At 42.7% G+C, this 19,259-nt stretch overlaps 1 protein-coding gene across 7 annotated transcripts in view; it reads right to left on the bottom strand.

Annotated features, from left to right (window-relative positions):
* Positions 1 to 19,259, bottom strand: part of LOC131107404 (VPS10 domain-containing receptor SorCS1) — a 153,290-nt gene that overhangs the window by 54,698 nt on the left and 79,333 nt on the right. For all 7 annotated transcript variants that reach the window (XR_009120270.2, XR_009120282.2, XM_058057604.2 and 4 more), the window contains exons 3-4: positions 15,373 to 15,472; positions 4,772 to 4,930 (exon numbers count right to left, since the gene is read on the bottom strand). Coding sequence is in view for 5 of the 7 variants with exons in the window: in XM_058057604.2 (XP_057913587.2) it covers positions 4,772 to 4,930; positions 15,373 to 15,472 (259 nt within the window). In the remaining 2 variants the exon portion in view is untranslated. The remainder of the gene's footprint in view (positions 1 to 4,771; positions 4,931 to 15,372; positions 15,473 to 19,259) is intronic.

Raw genomic sequence — 19,259 nt, 5'->3', positions numbered from 1 at the left:
GGATAAAAAAAATAAAAACTGTCAAAAAGTATAATACATTTCAGATCCATCCGTTTTCTATGGTGCTTATCCTCACTAGGGTCGCTGGGGTATGCTGGAGCCTATCCCAGCTGTCTTTGGGCGAGAGAGGCAGGGTACACCCTGGACTGGTCGCCAGCCAATCACAGGGCACATATAGACAAACAAGCATCCACACTCACATTCATACCTATGGACAATTTGGAGTCACCCATTAATCATCCAAGCATGTTTTTGGAATGTGGGAAGAAACCGGAGTACCCGGAGAAAACCCACACATGCACGAGGAGAACATGCAAACTCCACACAGAGATGACTAAGTGAATCAAACACGATCTCATGACTGTGTGGCCTACATGCTAACCACTCATCCACAATGCGGCCCTTGCACTTCATATGCTGAAGTATATTTGTGTATAATCCAGCAGCTTAATAAATGTGAACCATAATATCCTTAAAAAAACAATACAATTCAGCCTGAAAAATTGGATTTACATAACTGCAACTGTGTAGATTCAAATATGTACATGTATGTATATGAACAGTATGTAACAAAGCCAGTCTGTCATGTATTCATGCCAAGCTGTGCTCAGCAGATGCAAGCAAGACGGGTTGGCTGGGTGGGTTGGAAATCACTTTGGCTAATGATTCTACCAGGAAGAATAAGTGTATAGTTAAGCAAGTGACAGAGAGGTGGCATGGCACATAAAGCAGAAGTAGAAGGCATGTGAGGGTTTTACAGGCTCATGAATGCAGCAGCAAACTTTAATCGACAATAAGAACATGTACATATTTGTTGATTAAACATATTTGTTCAAATATGTATTATTTTTCCCTGGTGCTTCTCCAACAGGCACATACAGACTAATGCACACACACACTGAATATTCATACAGACAGTTCATGTCTGTATGAACTTATATTATTCGGTGTGTGCTAGAATAATGAGGCTCGGTTAATGAGGCAGGGTACACCCTGGACTGGTCGCCAGCCAATCACAGGGCACATATAGACAAACAACCATTCACACTCACATTCATACCTATGGACAATTTGGAGTCGCCAATTAACCTAGCATGTTTTTGGAATGTGGGAGGAGAGAACATGCAAACTCCACACAGAGTCCAAGCGGAGAATCGAACCCATCTCCTGACTGTGTGGCCTACATGCTAACCACTAGTCTACCATGCAACTGATTTTATTCATTCATTCATTCATTTTCTACCGCTTTTTCCTCACAAGGGTCGCGGGGGTGCTGGAGCCTATCCCAGCTGTCTTCGGGCGAGAGGCAGGGTACACCCTGGGCTGGTCGCCAGCCAATCACAGGGCACATATAGACAAACAACCATTCACACTCACATTCATACCTATGGACAATTTGGAGTGGCCAATTAACCTAGCATGTTTTTGGAATGTGGGAGGAAACCGGAGTACCCGGAGAAAACCCACACATGCACGAGGAGAACATGCAAACTCCACACAGAGTTGAACTAGGGTCTCCTAGCTGTGTGGCCTGCGTGCTAACCACTCGTCCGCTGTGCAGCCTTGCTAATAACATAATAGTGAAAAAGAGAAATATTAGCTTAAAATCTGACAAACAAAACTAATGGCAATGTGGCAACTAATTGGAATGTGGGAGGAAACCGGAGTACCCGGAGAAAACCCACGCATGCACGGGGAGAACATGCGCAACTGATTTTAAAGTTTCAATATTTTTCACCTCTGCAGGAATCTGTATTTTCTGCCTTGCAAGGTTAGATTGCAATTATTAATTTGATTATATTTTCACAGAATGATTGTAACCTGTGTTACGCCCCGTAGTGTGTGGGATGCCTTTTGGTCTGAAAAATGCACCCGCCACCTTCCAACGCCTGATGCAGCACGAACTGGGTGATCTTCCTGACTGTAGTGTTTACCTAGACGATGTAAACTAAAATGTGTAGCCCTGCCGTTCCGTTTGTGTGGACCAATGAGTGTGAGCAGGCATTTAATGCTTTCAAGTGTATTTTGTGCAGCGCTCCCGTATTTGTTGCACCAGATTTCTCTAAGCTTTTCAAACTTGAGGTAGATGCAAGTGCTACTGGGGCTGGGGCAGTGTTGCTACAAGATAGTGACGATGGTTTGAATCATTCAGTGTGTTACTTCTCTACAAAGTTTAAGCGACGCCAACACCAGCAATGCTCCCAGCCCTACAACACTCTGAAGTGTATGTTGGCTTGTGTCTATTTCCTGTTACAGTTTTCACCTGGTTTTCCCGGGCCGGATGTATAAGAACAACCAACGCTTGATGCGTTGGGCCCCCCTTTCCCCGGACTACAACTTGGTATCAAACACAAGAAGGGAGCTGACAACATTGTGGCTGACATGTTGTCCCATGGGTGAGAACTTAAATTTGATAGGTAATAAAGGTGGTATTGTTAGAATAAGGAAAAGGGGTTCATTGTTATGGGAGGGGGTTTTACGTCCCGTAGTGTGTGGGTGCTTTTGTGTGTGTTTCTTCCTTTTTCTCTGCAGAGTGCTGACACACCTGGAGGGTGGATACCAGGTGTGCCTGATGGCTAATCAGATGGAGCCTCCATATCAGAGGCAGGCAGCAAGCGGTGCGCTCTCGCTTCTCTCTCTGTCGTGCTGATCTCCTGGAAGTGTTGCTGTGTGGGTCACCAGGTGTACATGTTGTGTGCTCAGCCATTACTTTTGTTTCACTAATTTCTTTTTGCGTCCTAGTGTTGAGGATTGTTTTTTGTTTTGTCCCCAGTTTTGTGGTGATTGTTTTCTGTTGCTCCTAGAATTAAATACTTTTTTTTTTTACACCTTTGTTATGCCCAATTTTTGCCCTAGACACCTTTGGGACGTAACACTTGCATTAGCAAATGTTGATGTAAATGTAGAATCATCTGAATAATAATTTCAGAAAAAATGATTCATTAAGGGGCTGCAAGGCCTCACAGCTAGGAGACCTCAGTTCAATTCCACCCGCTGCCATTTTTTGTTTGCATGTTCTCTCGGTGCATGCGTAGGTTTTTTCCGGGTAGTCCGGTTTCCTCCCCCATTCCAAAAACATGCTCGGTTAACTGACGACTCCAAATTGTCCATAGGTATGAATGTGGGTGGGGATGGTTGTTTGTCTATATCTGCCCTGTGACTGGCTGGCCACCAGTCCAGGGTGTACCCCACCTCTCGCCCAGCTGGACAGACAGCTGGGATAGGCTCCAGCACCCCTGCGACCCTCGTGAGTGTAAGCGGTAGAAAATTAATTAATGATTCATTAAGAATAAGTCATTAATTTCCAGCTTTCCTATATACAGTATTATAACAACACTAAGCTAGAAGCACATCTTGGTTCCATTCTCACTCAAACACTTGGAAATCAGTTTTATAACACACCGTTAAGTTAACATATGACAATCTGGTTGCAAGTTTCTGTGTTTTTCAAAGTTAATATGCTGAATCGTGTCAGACATCTGTTGTGTGCCGATTCACCCGCTAAGTTGTTTGTATTCCTTTCAAGGACAAGTCTACAAGTACTAACAACTGCTCATATGTGCTTTAATATCAAAGTCAGTCATTCACAGAGAACACATGTCTGGTTAGTGTGACATTGTAATTTAATATTTGTGTGCATTATCTTAACAACCATAAAAACACCCCACAAGTCTTGTCCACACGCGTTTTATCGCCATTAAATGACCTGTAGATGCAGAATGAAATTAATACATAATGAACGTATTTGTAAATTGTCTGCACACTAACTTGATCTGAGGCACTATGGTCACGGCCAAAAATAATGTCCTGCTAAGATGCCAATGTTTTTGGATATGTCTGTATGAAATATAACCAAATCAGTCGAATTTATACAGCCATGGCCAAAACATCGGCATCTGTAAAGCTAAACACTTGCTAGTGAACTATTAGCTCTTTTCTTGTTATTCACACAGTGACAGCTGAGCATAGACTCAACCTGTGTTGACCAGCTACATTTTGAATTTCCAGTTTCATCAAGGTCATCCATCCCATAAAAGTTTAACTTAAAAGTACCAACTTTTTTCATGTTTTCAAGGTACTCACAGATGTAGTTCTTGTCATCTGATAATCAGTTTAGAAATTGGTCAGCGAAGTGGCTCACGTCAATGTCACTCCTCACTAGGGTTGGACATCGAGCATCGAGCATTGATTAGAACCGGTTCTGACCTTCCGATTCTCCCGGAATCGTTGATTTTCGAAACTTTCTGTGCTTACTTTCGTTGATTGGCAGGCGGCATAACACCAAACAAGAAGATGCGGCATTATTATTATTATTATTTTTTTTAAATAAATATTTTTGCAGCATAAAAACAGTTTACAACCTCCTAAATATGTTTTGTTTAAATCATTAGAGCCCTCTTGACATGAAATAACACCACATACTGACCATATACTGATATTACTCAATATACTGTAGTAGACATAATAAGAGTAAATAAGACATAAAAAAGACTTGTGCTTGTGTGTTGCTGTGAATGTGTCCCGATGCTAGAGGACCTGAGTGACGGATGGACAGGAAGTGATGTTGGGGGTTCAGAGTTGAGTTTCAGCTGGATCTGGGTTAAGACCACAACAGTAGTTTGTTTTTAGAAGGGCGATTGAATTAAAATCTGTGTTGTAGGTCAAATTGTTATTGTTGTTGACATTGTTGTTGTCCTAATCTGTACCGTACAGTGTGAACATGAATTTAAGACACTTCTGAAATCATATAGTGTATGGCTAGTTTACTTACCTTTTGCTCATGACTGTAAGCCAGGATCCAGTCCTCTTGCTCTGGGTGGAAAAGGAGGCTGAGGATGTAGAAGGTCAGCCGGTATTTCTGATATGTGGCTCCTTCATCCGAACTAATGAGAAGACTGCTCTCCACTTCTGGATCAGTTAACAGCATTATCTTTGGAGAGAGTTACAAACAGGTTAGGTTTGAAATGGATTCAGGTAGGTTCATTGCCATACTATGTCTTATTTTTTATAGCCCAGTACAGCCTCAGCAATTAAACCCAAACATTCACTGATATTGAGAGACGTTGGGGAGCAATATGGTGGAGGCAGAGTAGTGTCTGTGTTTTTTCCACTGATCACACCAATCACTGGGGTACATAATGCAGAACTGAAGTTGAATCAAATCTGTAGTGTGTCTTTTGTTTGGCTTGTTCATGTTTCGTTGTGATATCACCACAAAAGGGTACCAGTGATGGCAATGTAGAAAAAAAATGGTCATTGAACCAATAGAAGTGATAGATCCACGATAATAGTTGAAGAAAATAGGCATGTACACCATGAAGTTGGCTGTTTGTATGTAACATGGTCTTGTTTACAGACTCATCTCTGCACCAACAGAGATCATAGTGAGTAGGGCTGACCCGATATAGATAAAGCAATGTTGTATTTCTCTTGATAGCTTTAGATAAGACTAAAGGCTATGCTGAAGAGTCTCTATCGCCACACGAGGGTGAACGGAGAAATGTAGTTGCTGTAACTGCCACGTCCATTGTCTCTTCCAATACAACCACAGTTTGAATGACTGTGGTTGCAGCTCACATTTAGGATAGGATGGGTTTTGGGAATGGATAAAACATCCCTCAAAGTGATAATAAAACTAATAATACTTGTGTAGTAAATATTGTAAATAGTAAATCATTTGTTGTTTGATTTGGAGGGCTGCAATGGACTTAGTGGTTAGTATACTGCATATATATTGCATATTCTCCTCATTCTTGTGCATATTCTCCACCTTCCAAAAAAACACGCATGTTAGGTTAATTGGAGACTCCGAAGTTGTCCATAGATATGGATGCTACTGTGAATGGCTGTTTGTCCATGTGTGCCTCGTGATTGACTGGTGACCAGTCCAGGGTGTACTCTTGCCCAAAGTCAACTGGGGTAGGCTCCAGCATACCCTACGAACCGAGTGAGAGTTATTGTTAGCTGCTTGTGGAAGGATAACCAAAACACTTGAGCCAAGTCATACAATTTAAAGGCAAGGCCACCAAATACCAATGAAATGTATGGAAACCGGGCTGAACGGTGTAGTGGTTAGCACGCAAGCCACACAGCTAGGAAACCCGAGTGTGGAGTTTGCATGTTCTCCGGGGACTCTGGTTTCCTCCCACATTCCAAAAACATGCTAGGTTAATTGGCGACTCCAAATTGTCCATAGGTATGAATGTGAGTGTGAATGGTTGTTTGTCCAGCGTGTACCCCGCCTCTCGTCCGAAGACAGCTGGGATAGGCTCCGGCACCCTCCGCTACCCTTGTGAGGATAAGCGGTAGAAAATGAATGAATGTATGAAAACTTTTGACATTGAATAAAATAAGAAAAAAAACTCTAAAATATCCTTTCACTTGTAATTGTAACATTTACCAAATAAAAATAATTTTGGTAACCCGATCTAACCTAAAACTGATGACCAATTCAGGGTCGAGGCCACCTTTTTCCCAAAGTCTATTTCCCTGCAACCCTGAACACATCATCTGTAGTAAATGGATGATGGATGGTTAGGAGTCATTGTATTTATTCACACATTAACTAACACAGAGGCTTTGCACTGCAGCATCAAAATCACATTATACTGTAGATGACATGGAACACTGATTTGATGGAATCACTGCTCAGTCAAGCTGTGTTTTCACTTGGTTTCCCAATTCCCCCTATTTGAGGCAGCAATGATACATCATGTTTGAGGACAATGTCAACTGGGTGGGTGTATTCTGGTGGGATTCCATGTCAGTGCATTGTTTCTAGTACGATATGTTATAGTAATTATTATTCTTAAATTTAAGGAACTGCAAGCTAATTGCTGATCTTTGGTGTGACACTTAAAAAAAAAGCAAAAAAAAAACAATGACTTTCTTAATATCCCACAAATAATTTCCAACTACAGTACCAAGCTGGTGCCGACATTACATTTGCTCAAGTTAACTAAAACAATTAAGCAGCAACCATAAATAAGTAATCAAGTAAGGGGCTTGGGGACAGAACAGTACAAACGGAAGTACAATAATCTATTGCCAGCTTGTGCTTCAAATTTTGCTGTTTCACTCTATCAGAGTTTTTCCAAAACATATTAATTAATAAATCATGCTGGTGGTTAAATACCATCTGTTACCATCTGTTATGTGCAAAAAAAAAAAAAAAAAAAAAAGCTACGTGGCACAGTACTTGCAGTCCTCCATCTTTTTACAACAAGGGCAGGAGCCAGGTTCACATGACCAGCAGAAGTCGAGTGTGTTCACGGTGAATGCCTTTTGCCATTAGTTCTGTTCATTGTTTTGGAACCTCCAACATAGCCAGGGCTGAGGGAAGTCGAGTGTGTTCTGTTTGCAGGCCTTGTGATCGCATCCCTTTTATTTGTGGATGAAGTGGACCTGATTGGCTCATCAGGCTGTAACCTTCAGCATTTCCCGGTATGGTGTGTGGCTTGTGGATGAGACTTCCTCCAAATCTGAAGTCATGTTTGTCAACCAGAAAATGGTGGCTTGCATCCTTTTGATCTTGGCCCAGGTGGTAAAGTATATCAGGATCTTCTGGACTGTTGTGGTGAAGCACTGGACTTTACCAGTCCATCTATGTTCTCAGCATCATTAGCTTTGGCTGGTGACCGAAGGTTCATGGACACAAGTGACTAAATGAGTTTCCTACACAGGGTAGTCCAACTCGTCCTAAGCAATAAGGAGAGGAGCTCGGTCATCCCAGTCTTGTCAACAGTGTCTTGTTCGGTGGTGGTGGGGTTTCAGCTTTCCATACCTTGGCTATGTTTCTGAGTACTAAACACCTTGTACTTCCGGACAATACAGGGTTTCATTGCTGGAATATGATGGCACTGAAAGATGATTGCTTCCTGGTAGCTTCATAATTATTATAGTGCGGTACTATTATATTCTCACGTCTGTCACACTTCCTTTTATAAAAATCTTCATCTTTTATCTCTTTTTGATTCCTGTTCACTGATTTCCTGATCACACTCCAATATCAGAGTAAAATGTTTGACTTTTCAGAGTCAGTTAAATCCTTTTGAAACATTAAAAATAAAAATAAAAATTCTGCACACCTTGTAAGGATGTTTATCTCTCCCTCATTACACAAATACACATCAGCTCATATGTTTAAATCCAAAAATCAATCAAGTTTTTTTAAGAGTATGATGTGGTAAAAATAGTGTCTTCAAGTGTGAATGCAGTGTAAACACCAGGATTCTAACACAACCGCCTTCTGCAAACTAGTCCAAATCACTACAGCTTGTATATGTGCTGTATCAATGAGGTGCTACCAGATGTTTGATCCAGCAGATGAAACAAATGCAGCTCTTTTGATGTGAGGCATTTACTGTCAAGGCTAACCACTGCCTGACATTTTAGTTCACCCAGGCGGCTGACAGACCTGACAAACAGTAACATGTCAGTTCCTGCCTTTCACTTTAATTGGGTTCCTATTGCAGTTTGCACGTTACTATATCGATTGCCGTAATTGTAGAGTAGGATGAAATGGATGTTTTGAAAAAAATGACAGAGTAATTTTTACTGGTGTAGCTTCTTCATCATTTTGTAAATTAAATAATTCACCCTTCAAATGTTTTCATTAATTCATTACGCAAAAAAACAGGACTTGGCATCTACTGTTTTTATATAGGAATTGTATTGCCTGGCATTAACACTATTATTGATTTTTACCGCTATCAACAATGCTTTCGACAGGACAATAGGCTTCATTCACCAACTCTTCTACCCACAATCAAGTCCCACTTATGAGACTTTAGGAATTTGGCATTCATTTGTAATCAAACTCTACATAAAACTGTCAATACTCTACAACACACTTTTATGATCATGATTGAGCAGAAATAGTTTATTCAATTTTCTGTGATTTTACAGTGATATAATGTGCTCAATTTCGGCAAAATATATGCAACATTTGTGTGTAAGAAGAAGATTAAGAAGAATATTTATAGACCAATAAAAAGCCGTATTTAACTACAAAATGGTGATGGTTTGCCAATATGTATTTTTTAAAAGATATGATAGAGAGAAGCTGTGAAAGAATCACACTAAAACGTGTTTTTAACCATGAAATGATGCAGCTGAAAAGGAACATAGAGGAGTGTGATTTGCAGTGTCTTTCTTTGAAGATATATTCAGTTTTTCCTCCACTTTTGGCCATTGTCTTTCAACAATAACCCTGCCATAGTCTCTTTCTATGTTTAAAGTCGTTTCTGCCTGTCTGAATTTGTGTCCCATACAATGCCTCTAATCACATGCCAGTTTGTCATTTAACCATTTGCAGATTGTGCTTTGGGCTTGCATGCTCTCCCAGCAGCTGGTCATTGCTCCAGCACTACCATTACGTTCACCTTAAGCCGGATCGTTATCTATTAGCCTCTCCGCACTGGTGTGGACACACTGTACTATCCAGCAACGTGTGTATGACTGATTTGCAATTCACTGTGTTAAAAATCAGTGATCAAGGAATATATCATCTAAGTGATTGTCGGTCATCATGTATTCCAATGTACCATGAGTTGCTCAATCTGCATAGGCAATCAAAACATTCTGTAAGTCTAGCAATTCCCACTTTTACCTGTCAGCAAATGTATTCCTTTAAGTCGTTTCATGCACTTTGAGGACAGTACCTTTCGCTTTAAAATGCATGTCAGTAGCTACTGTATATTGTACTTTTAGGTTTGGTTTAATAGCTTCATACATTTCAGTCTAATAGCTTTCCATAATAATGCTTTCGAGAAACATCCGCTCACATAGCACAACTAAGATTACAACACTCCCAGATACCTCATGGGAATACTGAGAGATACTAAACAGACATTTACTAAACATTTGCATAGTTACAAACAATTTGAGCCAGTCTCCCTCACACAAGTGAATGTGGACAAGTGGTTAGCGTGTAGGCTACACAGCTAGGACACCTAAGTTCGATTCTACCCTCAGGCATCTCTGTGTGGAGTTTACATGTTCTCCCTGTGCATGTGTGGGTTTTTTCCGGGTATTCTGGTTTCCTCCCACATTCCAAAAACATGCTAGGTTAATTGGCCACTCCAAATTGTCCATAGGTATGAATGTGAGTGTGAATGGTTGTTTGTCTATATGTGCCCTGTGATTGGCTGGCCACCAGTCCAGGGTGTACCCCACCTCTCGCCCGAAGACAGCTGAAATAGGCTCCAGCACCCCCTGCGACCCTCGTGAGGATAAGTAGTAGAAAATCAATGAATGAATGCATGAAGCATTTTCAAGCATAAAAATTGTGAAATTAACTAAAATACAAATAAAAGGGATGACAAGCATTCTAACTGTGAATGTGGAATTCTACTTTGGCCACTAGGCACTACAAACATGCAGACCCCCCCCCCTAAAAAGGGTACACCAAAACACGGACAAGTCTACCGCCGCCTCCCCGTCTGGTTCCTCGTCGGACACTTGGGGACAAACCAAGCAAATCAGGTCAGAACAAGTGGATCTTCCTCTGCTTTCCAAATCGTCCAGAAGCTATTTGTCCGTCCCTGCAACAAGTGCCCCCCCCCTGCACAGCAGGTAACATTAGAACAGCAGAGCAGTGGGCTTCTTCCTGAATTTGGAACCAATTTTAAAAGGGTAGAAGTTGTTTTACACTTTCTACTCCTCACTACTGTGTTAGCCTAGCTGCTAGCTCAATCATATTAGCAGTATGTTTTGCAGACAGCAATATAAACAAACATTGATTCCACTGTTAAAAAGTGTCACTTTAACTTTGTTGTTGATGCGTACTGTATTTTTTACAACAGTAATTATTGTTTGTTTTACTCCACCACTGAACCACTGTTATTGTAATTGCATAGCCGATGTGAAAGTGTGAGGAAAGTTGTTTTTGAAAAGTTGTTGCTGTTTTAAGATGGCAAAAAGAATGATCATGAAGTGGTGCATAGTTTGTCAAAAAAGACAAACAGCACTTTAGTAGAATACTGCCAAGTGCCGAGAAGGAATAAAGCCAAATCCTTTTTGTAGGACCATACTGAATTAAATTTTTTCCCTTTGCTTATTTGCATCATGTTGAATTGGATCATATCGCAAGAAATTGCACCATATCATATCGGATTGCATTGATTTGAATTAAATGATTATTGCATCATATCGCATCATATCGTATTGCATCGAAGAGGGTGAATCATATCACATGGTATCGCCAGAAAATTCCATGTATCGTTAAAGTATCGTATCATTGGCAGTGCATCGAGATGTGTATCGAATCGTCCTCGGTGCTGAGATTCACACCGCTAATCTGAACACATTTATGCACATATAGTATATGAATATGCACACCAACAGAAGTACACACCTCCATATACGCACTCACAGCACATGGGCAGCACAATCTACCGTCTTACGTATCCTTGATGTCTTTATGCTATTATCACAGTAATAATGATGTCAAGCAGTGAGATTTTAATTACTGCAACTGTATCACTGTAATTCTGTTTACTATCACGGTTCATGTCCTCATTGTTACTATTGCTACTGCTAAGTTTGACTGTTTCATTTCAGTGATATCATCTCCATTGTGACCCTTAGCCATCATTGACATTTAACCGATGCAGTCCTGTTTGTCACTGTTGTTGTCATGGGAATTGTTGTTGCTGCTGTTTTTGTCTCTCTCTCTCTACTGTCTCACCCCCACCTCCCCTCTTCTTTTCTGTGTTTCTTCTTGCTCCGGTCCGACCGCTCCAAATTCGCGTAACAAAAACATCAAATAACGGCAAATAAAATTTCATAGTACAGGGAAGTTGTATCTTACACCTTTCCTGACAGAGCAAATCTGTTTTAGCATGTAAAGGCATCTAGGTCAACAATACTATCTAAGAACAAAAAAAAAAGCAATGAAATATCCAAGGTCCATATTTTTGCTCCATGTGACCACATATTTACTAACCTGTCTGTGTATTCTGGAGAGCTTGAAGATATAATTGCACCACTTTTCATAATCCACAATATCAGGAAATTAATAAATAATAATTTATGAAGTACAGTTGACCATTTCTAAATTCTGATCGTCTGTCTAATGAACTGACTATAATATAACATTAATTCATTCATTCATTCATTTTCTACCGCTTTTCCTCACAAGGGTCGCGGGAGTGCTGGAGCCTATCCCAGCTGTCTTCGGGCGTGAGGTGGGGTACACCCTGGACTGGTCGCCAGCCAATCACAGGGCACATATAGACAAACAACCATTCACACTCACATTCATACCTATGGACAATTTGGAGTCGCCAATTAACCTAGCATGTTTTTGGAATGGGGGAGGAAACCGGAGTACTCGGAGAAAACCCACGCATGCACGGGGAGAACATGCAAACTCCACACAGAGATGGCCGAGGGTGGAATTGAGACCCTGGTCTCCTACTTGTGAGGTCTGCACGCTAACCACTAGACCGCCATGCCGCCCTATAATATAATATAATATCATATCATATCATATCATATCATATCATATCATATCATATCATATCATATATATATAATTACTAGCAATAATTACTAATATAAGTACTAGTGGGACTTGGCTAGTTATATTAACCTACTTTGTAGACATTGTAATCAATTCATCTCAACATCACATTACAATCGAACAGCAGTAGATGACCTCACAGACCATTTATGTGCCAGTGAAGCACACAAATTAGTCCTGTGCCTTTAGAAAGATACCCCTAAAGCTCAACGACAAACAGCAAATTCCGTTTAAACTTCATCACGACCATGGGCAAAAAGACTATCAGCAGAGGATTGCTGAGAAAAAGAACACTTCTGATGGTACAATTTGGAAATGGAAGAAGATAATAGTCAGTCACCTTTAATCTGGAGCTCCATGCAAGATTTCACCTGGTGGGGTACAAAAAGGCAAAAGGCAAGGGACCAGTCTGGCTAATAATGTCAAGGGAGATGGGATCAACACTTTTTTGTAATGGATTAAGAAGACTTCCTCCAGAAGACTCTGCCAATGGACATCTGAATGTATCGCACAAAGCTTAATGTGGTTACATAAGACCGCAATTTAGTTCTTTGACATCAACTGGACTCAACTTGTTTCGAGGCTAAATATGACCTCAGCAACACCGTCCATATTATGAAACATGGAGGTGAAAATGTTCTAATTTGGGTTCCGTCTTTGACTAAAATATCTCCTGAGATGTTGGCAACTTCTTAAAGGTTTCCAACCTTCAGTTTCAAGGCAATGACATACTGTATGTGTGCCCCTGTTTGTATTCAGTGGTACCATTCACAACAGACTACAAAGCTTGTTCAGTAGGAGACATCTCATCTAACTCTAAATCATATTCCACCCACTGTTCTGTTATTGGCATCTTGGCCACACAAGGCTGTTATTTTATTTGAACACTACACATCCACACACATCAGCAGTATGGAATGTGGTCTGGTATCAGTGAATTAGGCAAGCTATGGAATAAGTACCATCCATAAACAGTGTTCTTAATAAGGCTTGAGAATTAAGTATCCAACTGAATCCATCTGCTCTTCAAATTCATCTTTATTTTTAAACCATTTTGGCTTCTGCAGTGGCATTTGCTGATGCTATTTTATCAAGCATCCATCAAGCCTCACCATTTGTTATAATTACACACTCTGACAAATAAGCCACAGCCTTCAACCCAAAAATGGCACACTGGAAATGGATCACGTAGTAATTATAACGGATGTACGTAATTGCCTTTTTATCTTATTTTATCACATGGGTGAGCCTGTGGTAATACCTGTGTTTGTTGCTGTTGTTATTTTCTTATGTTCTACCATCATCCTTTTTTTTCCGAATGTCGTACATTGCCACACTCTCTTCATGTACCATTTACTTCTCTCTCTGGTTGTCCGACAGCACTCACTCTATACCAGCAGCAACAGAAGTCTAATTTACAACACAACCTCAACAGAAAGGCTTTTGTTTGCCAACAGCAGAAGTCACATGGCACCATGTCAGGGGTGAAAGAACAACAAACGTCCATTCAATATTCGACTCTTCCTCACAAGCATGTTTGCTGGGGCTTTGCAGCATGTGGGCAAGTACACCGTAGAGTGAAACGTAGAGTGAACAATGGCATTTGACTGATGGAACATCATCAAATACAGAGAGAGCACTGTATGCTAAATCAAGTGCATGCAAACATATTTCTATATATGACTATATCTGTTGCTATACATTGAATCCCGAAGCTAACAAACCGCTCTAATATGCGAGAATACAGACTAATACATTTTAACAGAATGATAAATGAGGGGATTTAACATTCAATCATTTGGATTATTTCATTTTAATGGTTGAAATTATTAGGGGTACGGTACCCTAAACTGACGAAATCCCCTGGTTCCGAGTCACCTCTGCATATCACCGATACAGGCTGCTCATTTTTTATACTCTCCGATATATACAGTATGTACAAATGCCTTGCCTTTTTGTCCACCATGTACCACTGTGCCCCACTTGAAATGTGTACAGTACGGGAAATGGGACATTATGTTGCAAGTGGGGCTTTTCGCTAGCCTGGACGAGCACATGCATACAGAGCAAACTCTATTGCAAAACCCCAGTCTGTAATTGGATAGATGGTCCCGTGCAGGGCGGACCAAACTGCCAGCTGCATCCCCAGATATTATGTGAGGAAATAAATACATGAACACAATGACGTAGTGGCATTTGGCCATTGAGCTATTGCTAAAACAACATACAGTATCTCATGGTTGCCAGCTGAATTAGGAAAATAGGAAAGATAAACCCTGGTCTGATCATCTATCAATCATGTGCTTGACTTTTCACACTCATTTTGGATTGCACTCCAAAATATTCAGCAGCAGTACTGCGTGTACCAATACTACACTGCATAAAAAACTAAATTTGATGATAAAATGAAGAGATGAAGGGGAATTAAAAAGGTACTTCATTCTCAATCACTTCACTTTGGCCCACCACATAGGATCCATATCATCACAAATCAAATATCTGCCTGCTGAGCAGCAGACACTAATAATAATAATAACACCAACATGAGCATGCAAAATAATAATATAATCAGCCGCTGAACACAGCAAGATCGGGAGGTTTAAAAAAAAGAAATCAAACAGTCATGTTGAAACTTTTCACATAAAATGTGAGTTGGATGAAGCAGTGGTACCCTGTAGGTGGTGATCAGTATAGTCATGGTGAGAGAAGGAAAATGGTTTTATAACTGCCATGTAGTCATGTAGAGGCGTGTCGCTGAAGGTGTACATAATCTAGTACAATGCATTGATACTGTACTGTGAAAATTGTTTGTTGGCAAAAACATGGACAATAAATTGTAGTATTACCTTTCTTTTGTTGTTTGGGCTCACGTACAAATAACTGAGTATTGTCTTTGCTCCAACTTTGTCATTCAGCTTCTGGTATGTTGCTCCATAGTCAGTTGACCTGAAATTTGACCAGAAGAGGTCTGATGAACACTTCAGAAATGACTTGTTGCAATTAAAAGTTCCCTTGATAACAACAATGTAACACGGGTGACAGCACTGATATAATTAAGTCCCTATCGTGTTCAACACATCACCATGAAACCCAGGATAAGTGCAGTGTATTCATGCGGCCTCAGTGGAGACGTTCCCTGATTCAATCATCACGCACACAATAAATATTAATTAATTGAATTAGGAAACATGACAATCGTTAAATAGAACATATATATGTACAACATACAGATTTTGGTCCAGTTGCAGACAAAGAGGCCTTTATGGCATTTAGTGCATGTATGTGTATAATTTCATATCGACATAATTCATCCATCCATGTTCTTCCGGGTCGAGGGGGCAGCAGTCTCAGTCAAAAAATACTGACTTCCCGGTCCCCGCCTTCCTCTTCAGAGACCTCAGCACTGGACAATGTCAAAGCATGTAGTGCCTATCAGGGCTCTACATTAAAAACAAAAATGACTTGCCCATGGGGAATCCTTAAGATGAGAACTACTTGCCCGAACTTGCCCCATGTAAAATGAAAAGACTGCCATAATGATATCATCTAATTTTTGTGGCATCACATGAGAATCTCAAATAAAGATGAAATGATTATCATTTCTTGTGGTTGTTTTCCCACAAAGATCATGATGTTGCGTGGAAATCTGGATTGTCAAGAGACTTCTAGGCACTTTGCCTTGATAAATAAAAGTACATTCATGTTTGAATAAACACTGTGCTTATTAAATAATAAATGACAACACAAGTTATTGGGTGCCGTACATGCCATACTACCTTACACATTGTAGTCATAGTAAGCAGTGATATTTATTTATTTATTTATTTTTATTTATTTTTTGTCCCGTCCAGCCATTGGGGCAGAGAGTATTGTTCATCTAAATGCCCTTACATGCTAAACAAATTTGCTCTGTGTCAGGAAAGGTGGAGCATAGGACCAGTGGCAGCAGACACCCAAACGCCCGGGAGAGCACCGTCCCCCCAGCAGGCCCCACTCCGAGGAGCATGCCCCCCATACCCACACGCCACCCAGGCCCCCGTCCCGATGAGCAAGATCAGGCCCCCTCCCAACACACAGCCCGGTCCCCGCAGCAGCCACCACAGCGCAGCAACCCCAAGCCACCACCGTAGACTTCAGGCCACCAGCAGCACGGACCCCACTGCCTGGAGACCGGCGAACGCCTCCTCAAGGGCACGTTGGTGCCCCCGACCCAGGACAGACCGAGGGAGGTAGCGCCAACCGTGTCCCTAGGGCAATCCCAGGCGTCAGCTAGTTCCAGCGGGACCCCCAGGAAGGCTAGGCAGACCAGACCAAAATATCCTGCAGCCCAGGGCCCCCCGAGCGAGCCGCCAAGCCCCAGCAGCCAGCGGGCCAATCGCGGGGGTAGGCAGAAGGCTCTCCGGTCCAGCCCGCTACGCCTGTGTGTGTAATGATAGTATTGTGTAGATTGTGCAATTGAAAATAGGCCTGCCCCCATAGGGCTGACCTATGTGTGTGGTGTATGTGTGTGTATGGAGGGAAGCTGAGCAATGGTGGGTCCCATGCCTGCCCAGATCCCCCCCAGAACTGAGTGTCTAAGGTGCGGTTAAAATTGAAGGGTGGCCAAGCCAGAGGAATGCCGAGGACAAAGGGGCATCCCCAAGGAAACCCCTCACGCCTGGCACAACCAGTTGCAGGACACCCCCCAAGGTCCTACATGTATGTGAGGTGGTGCAGTGCAGCAGGGAGGACTGGGGCCCCACACACGCCCACCCCGCACTACCCACCAACCGAGCGGGGCAAGCCAGCCGCCCGGAGCAAGCCGTCAGCCACAGGACCGGCCACAAGCCCCACCCAGCCCATCGTGGCAACCAGTCCGGCCCGCCAACTCCCCCCTGGGCGTGGCCTCCGGCCATCCCACGCAGGAGGCCCCACCAGAGATTGTGCCAGCTACGCCACCCCTGGACCACCAGGAGCCCATCAGGACACCCACCCGAGGCAGCTCCTACAACTGCCAGAACAGCAGGGACTGCGCCCTGGCAACACATCCGTCACCATGGCAGCCCAGGGAGCAACACCACAGAGACCGCAGGAGAACCGGGACCCGCATGGGGCAGAGCACAACCACGCCCCCAGGGCACGTGAGCCAAGAGTGCCAGGGCAGGGCAGAGACACACACACCACACAGCAGAGCCCACAAGAAAAATGACACCCCAACAGCCGTAAAAAGTGAATGCCCCCACATCCCCACCCTCCACCCCAGCGCCAACCCGTCTCCACCACATCTCCCATCTGCCCATCGGCCCGCTGAGTAGGACACCCCGGAGGCGGGAAGACCGCCACCAGACCGGAGACAGAGTGGGCCAACCAGACACCGGCAAATAGCAGGGGCTGCCCGTGAGCACCGGCCAGACCCGCCCCCCAACCCTTGGTCGAGGCTCCCCTACAACCCAGAGCCCACCACCCCGCCCCCAAGCAAGCCCCCCGCCAATCCCGGCCTGCGCCGCGCAGAGCACCTCCCCAACCGCTACCCGCCCCGGTACCCACGCACCCACAGCCAGCCCCTCCACCCACCCACCCCACATCCACCACAACACAGCCACCCCCCTACCGAAGGGAGAGAAGCAGGTAATGCCCCACCCCAGCACCGCACCACCCCCACCCACAGCCCAAGCTGCACAAACAAGACCCCTCCTCCCGTACGTGCTTACCAGGCACCCCACCCGGGAAACAGCCACAGCCAGAGTGGGACAATAGCACACGGTCCCCATATATCACACATGCCTTCCATACACAAAAATAAAACTAGAGAATAAAAATAATAAAAAATAAAGTAATTGATAATAATAATAACAATAATAATGATAATAATAATAAGGATAATAATAAAAGTAATCATGATAATAATATATATTGATAATAGTAGTTATGTATGTATAATAATGATACTACTATTGATACTTAATATATAATAATTATATACAATATATTTTCTAATAATTTTGATCTTTTGGCTATTTCAGATATGATAATAATAAATATATACATACCTACACACACACATATATACAAATATAGCCATATACATACCTAAGGGAGAAGGCTCTGCAAGGGCAGCAGGGCAAACCCGGCCCACCCCCAGAGGCAAGGGAGGCCGCGGAGGAACCAGCGCCACCGGGCGCACCCCCACCCACCCCCACCCCCAGCAGCAGCAGGGCTATTTTCAGATTTCTAATTGATAAGAATGGTTTTCTTGGCGATGCTTAACACTGTAATGAGAATGAGGAGTTGTGTGTGATTTGTTTCTACGTTGACTGTAGAAAGATCGCCCAACAAGCATAATACAGGTGAGGAAGGAATAGAGGTCCCAAGTGCCAAAGAAAGGTCTTCACACACTGCTTACCAGAAATTACGAATGGGGGCACAAGCCCACATGGAGTGTAAATAATCATCTACTATATGATCTGGGCAGTGTACACAGATGTTAGTCAGTTAGACCCATTTTTAGATTGGAGGAAATCTTGATTGACCCAAATACCTGATATTCCCTGAGCGCAGTGGTATAGTGGGGGTGCTCTGGGGTTAGGGTTAGAGGGTTAGGGTTAGGGTTAGGGTTAGCGTAGGGTTAGAGGGTTAGGGTTAGAGGGTTAGGGTTAGAGGGTTAGGGTTAGAGGGTTAGGGTTAGCGTAAGGTTAGAGGGTTAGGGTTAGAGGGTTAGGGTTAGGGTTAGAGGGTTACGGTTAGAGGGTTAGGG

Source organism: Doryrhamphus excisus, linkage group LG9, assembly GCF_037039965.1.
Source record: "Doryrhamphus excisus strain RoL-2023G ecotype Guam linkage group LG9, RoL_Dexc_Guam_v1.1, whole genome shotgun sequence".
Lineage (NCBI taxonomy): Eukaryota > Metazoa > Chordata > Actinopteri > Syngnathiformes > Syngnathidae > Doryrhamphus > Doryrhamphus excisus.
Note: the sequence above shows the minus strand (reverse complement) of the source record. Positions and strands in the feature narration are given on the sequence as shown.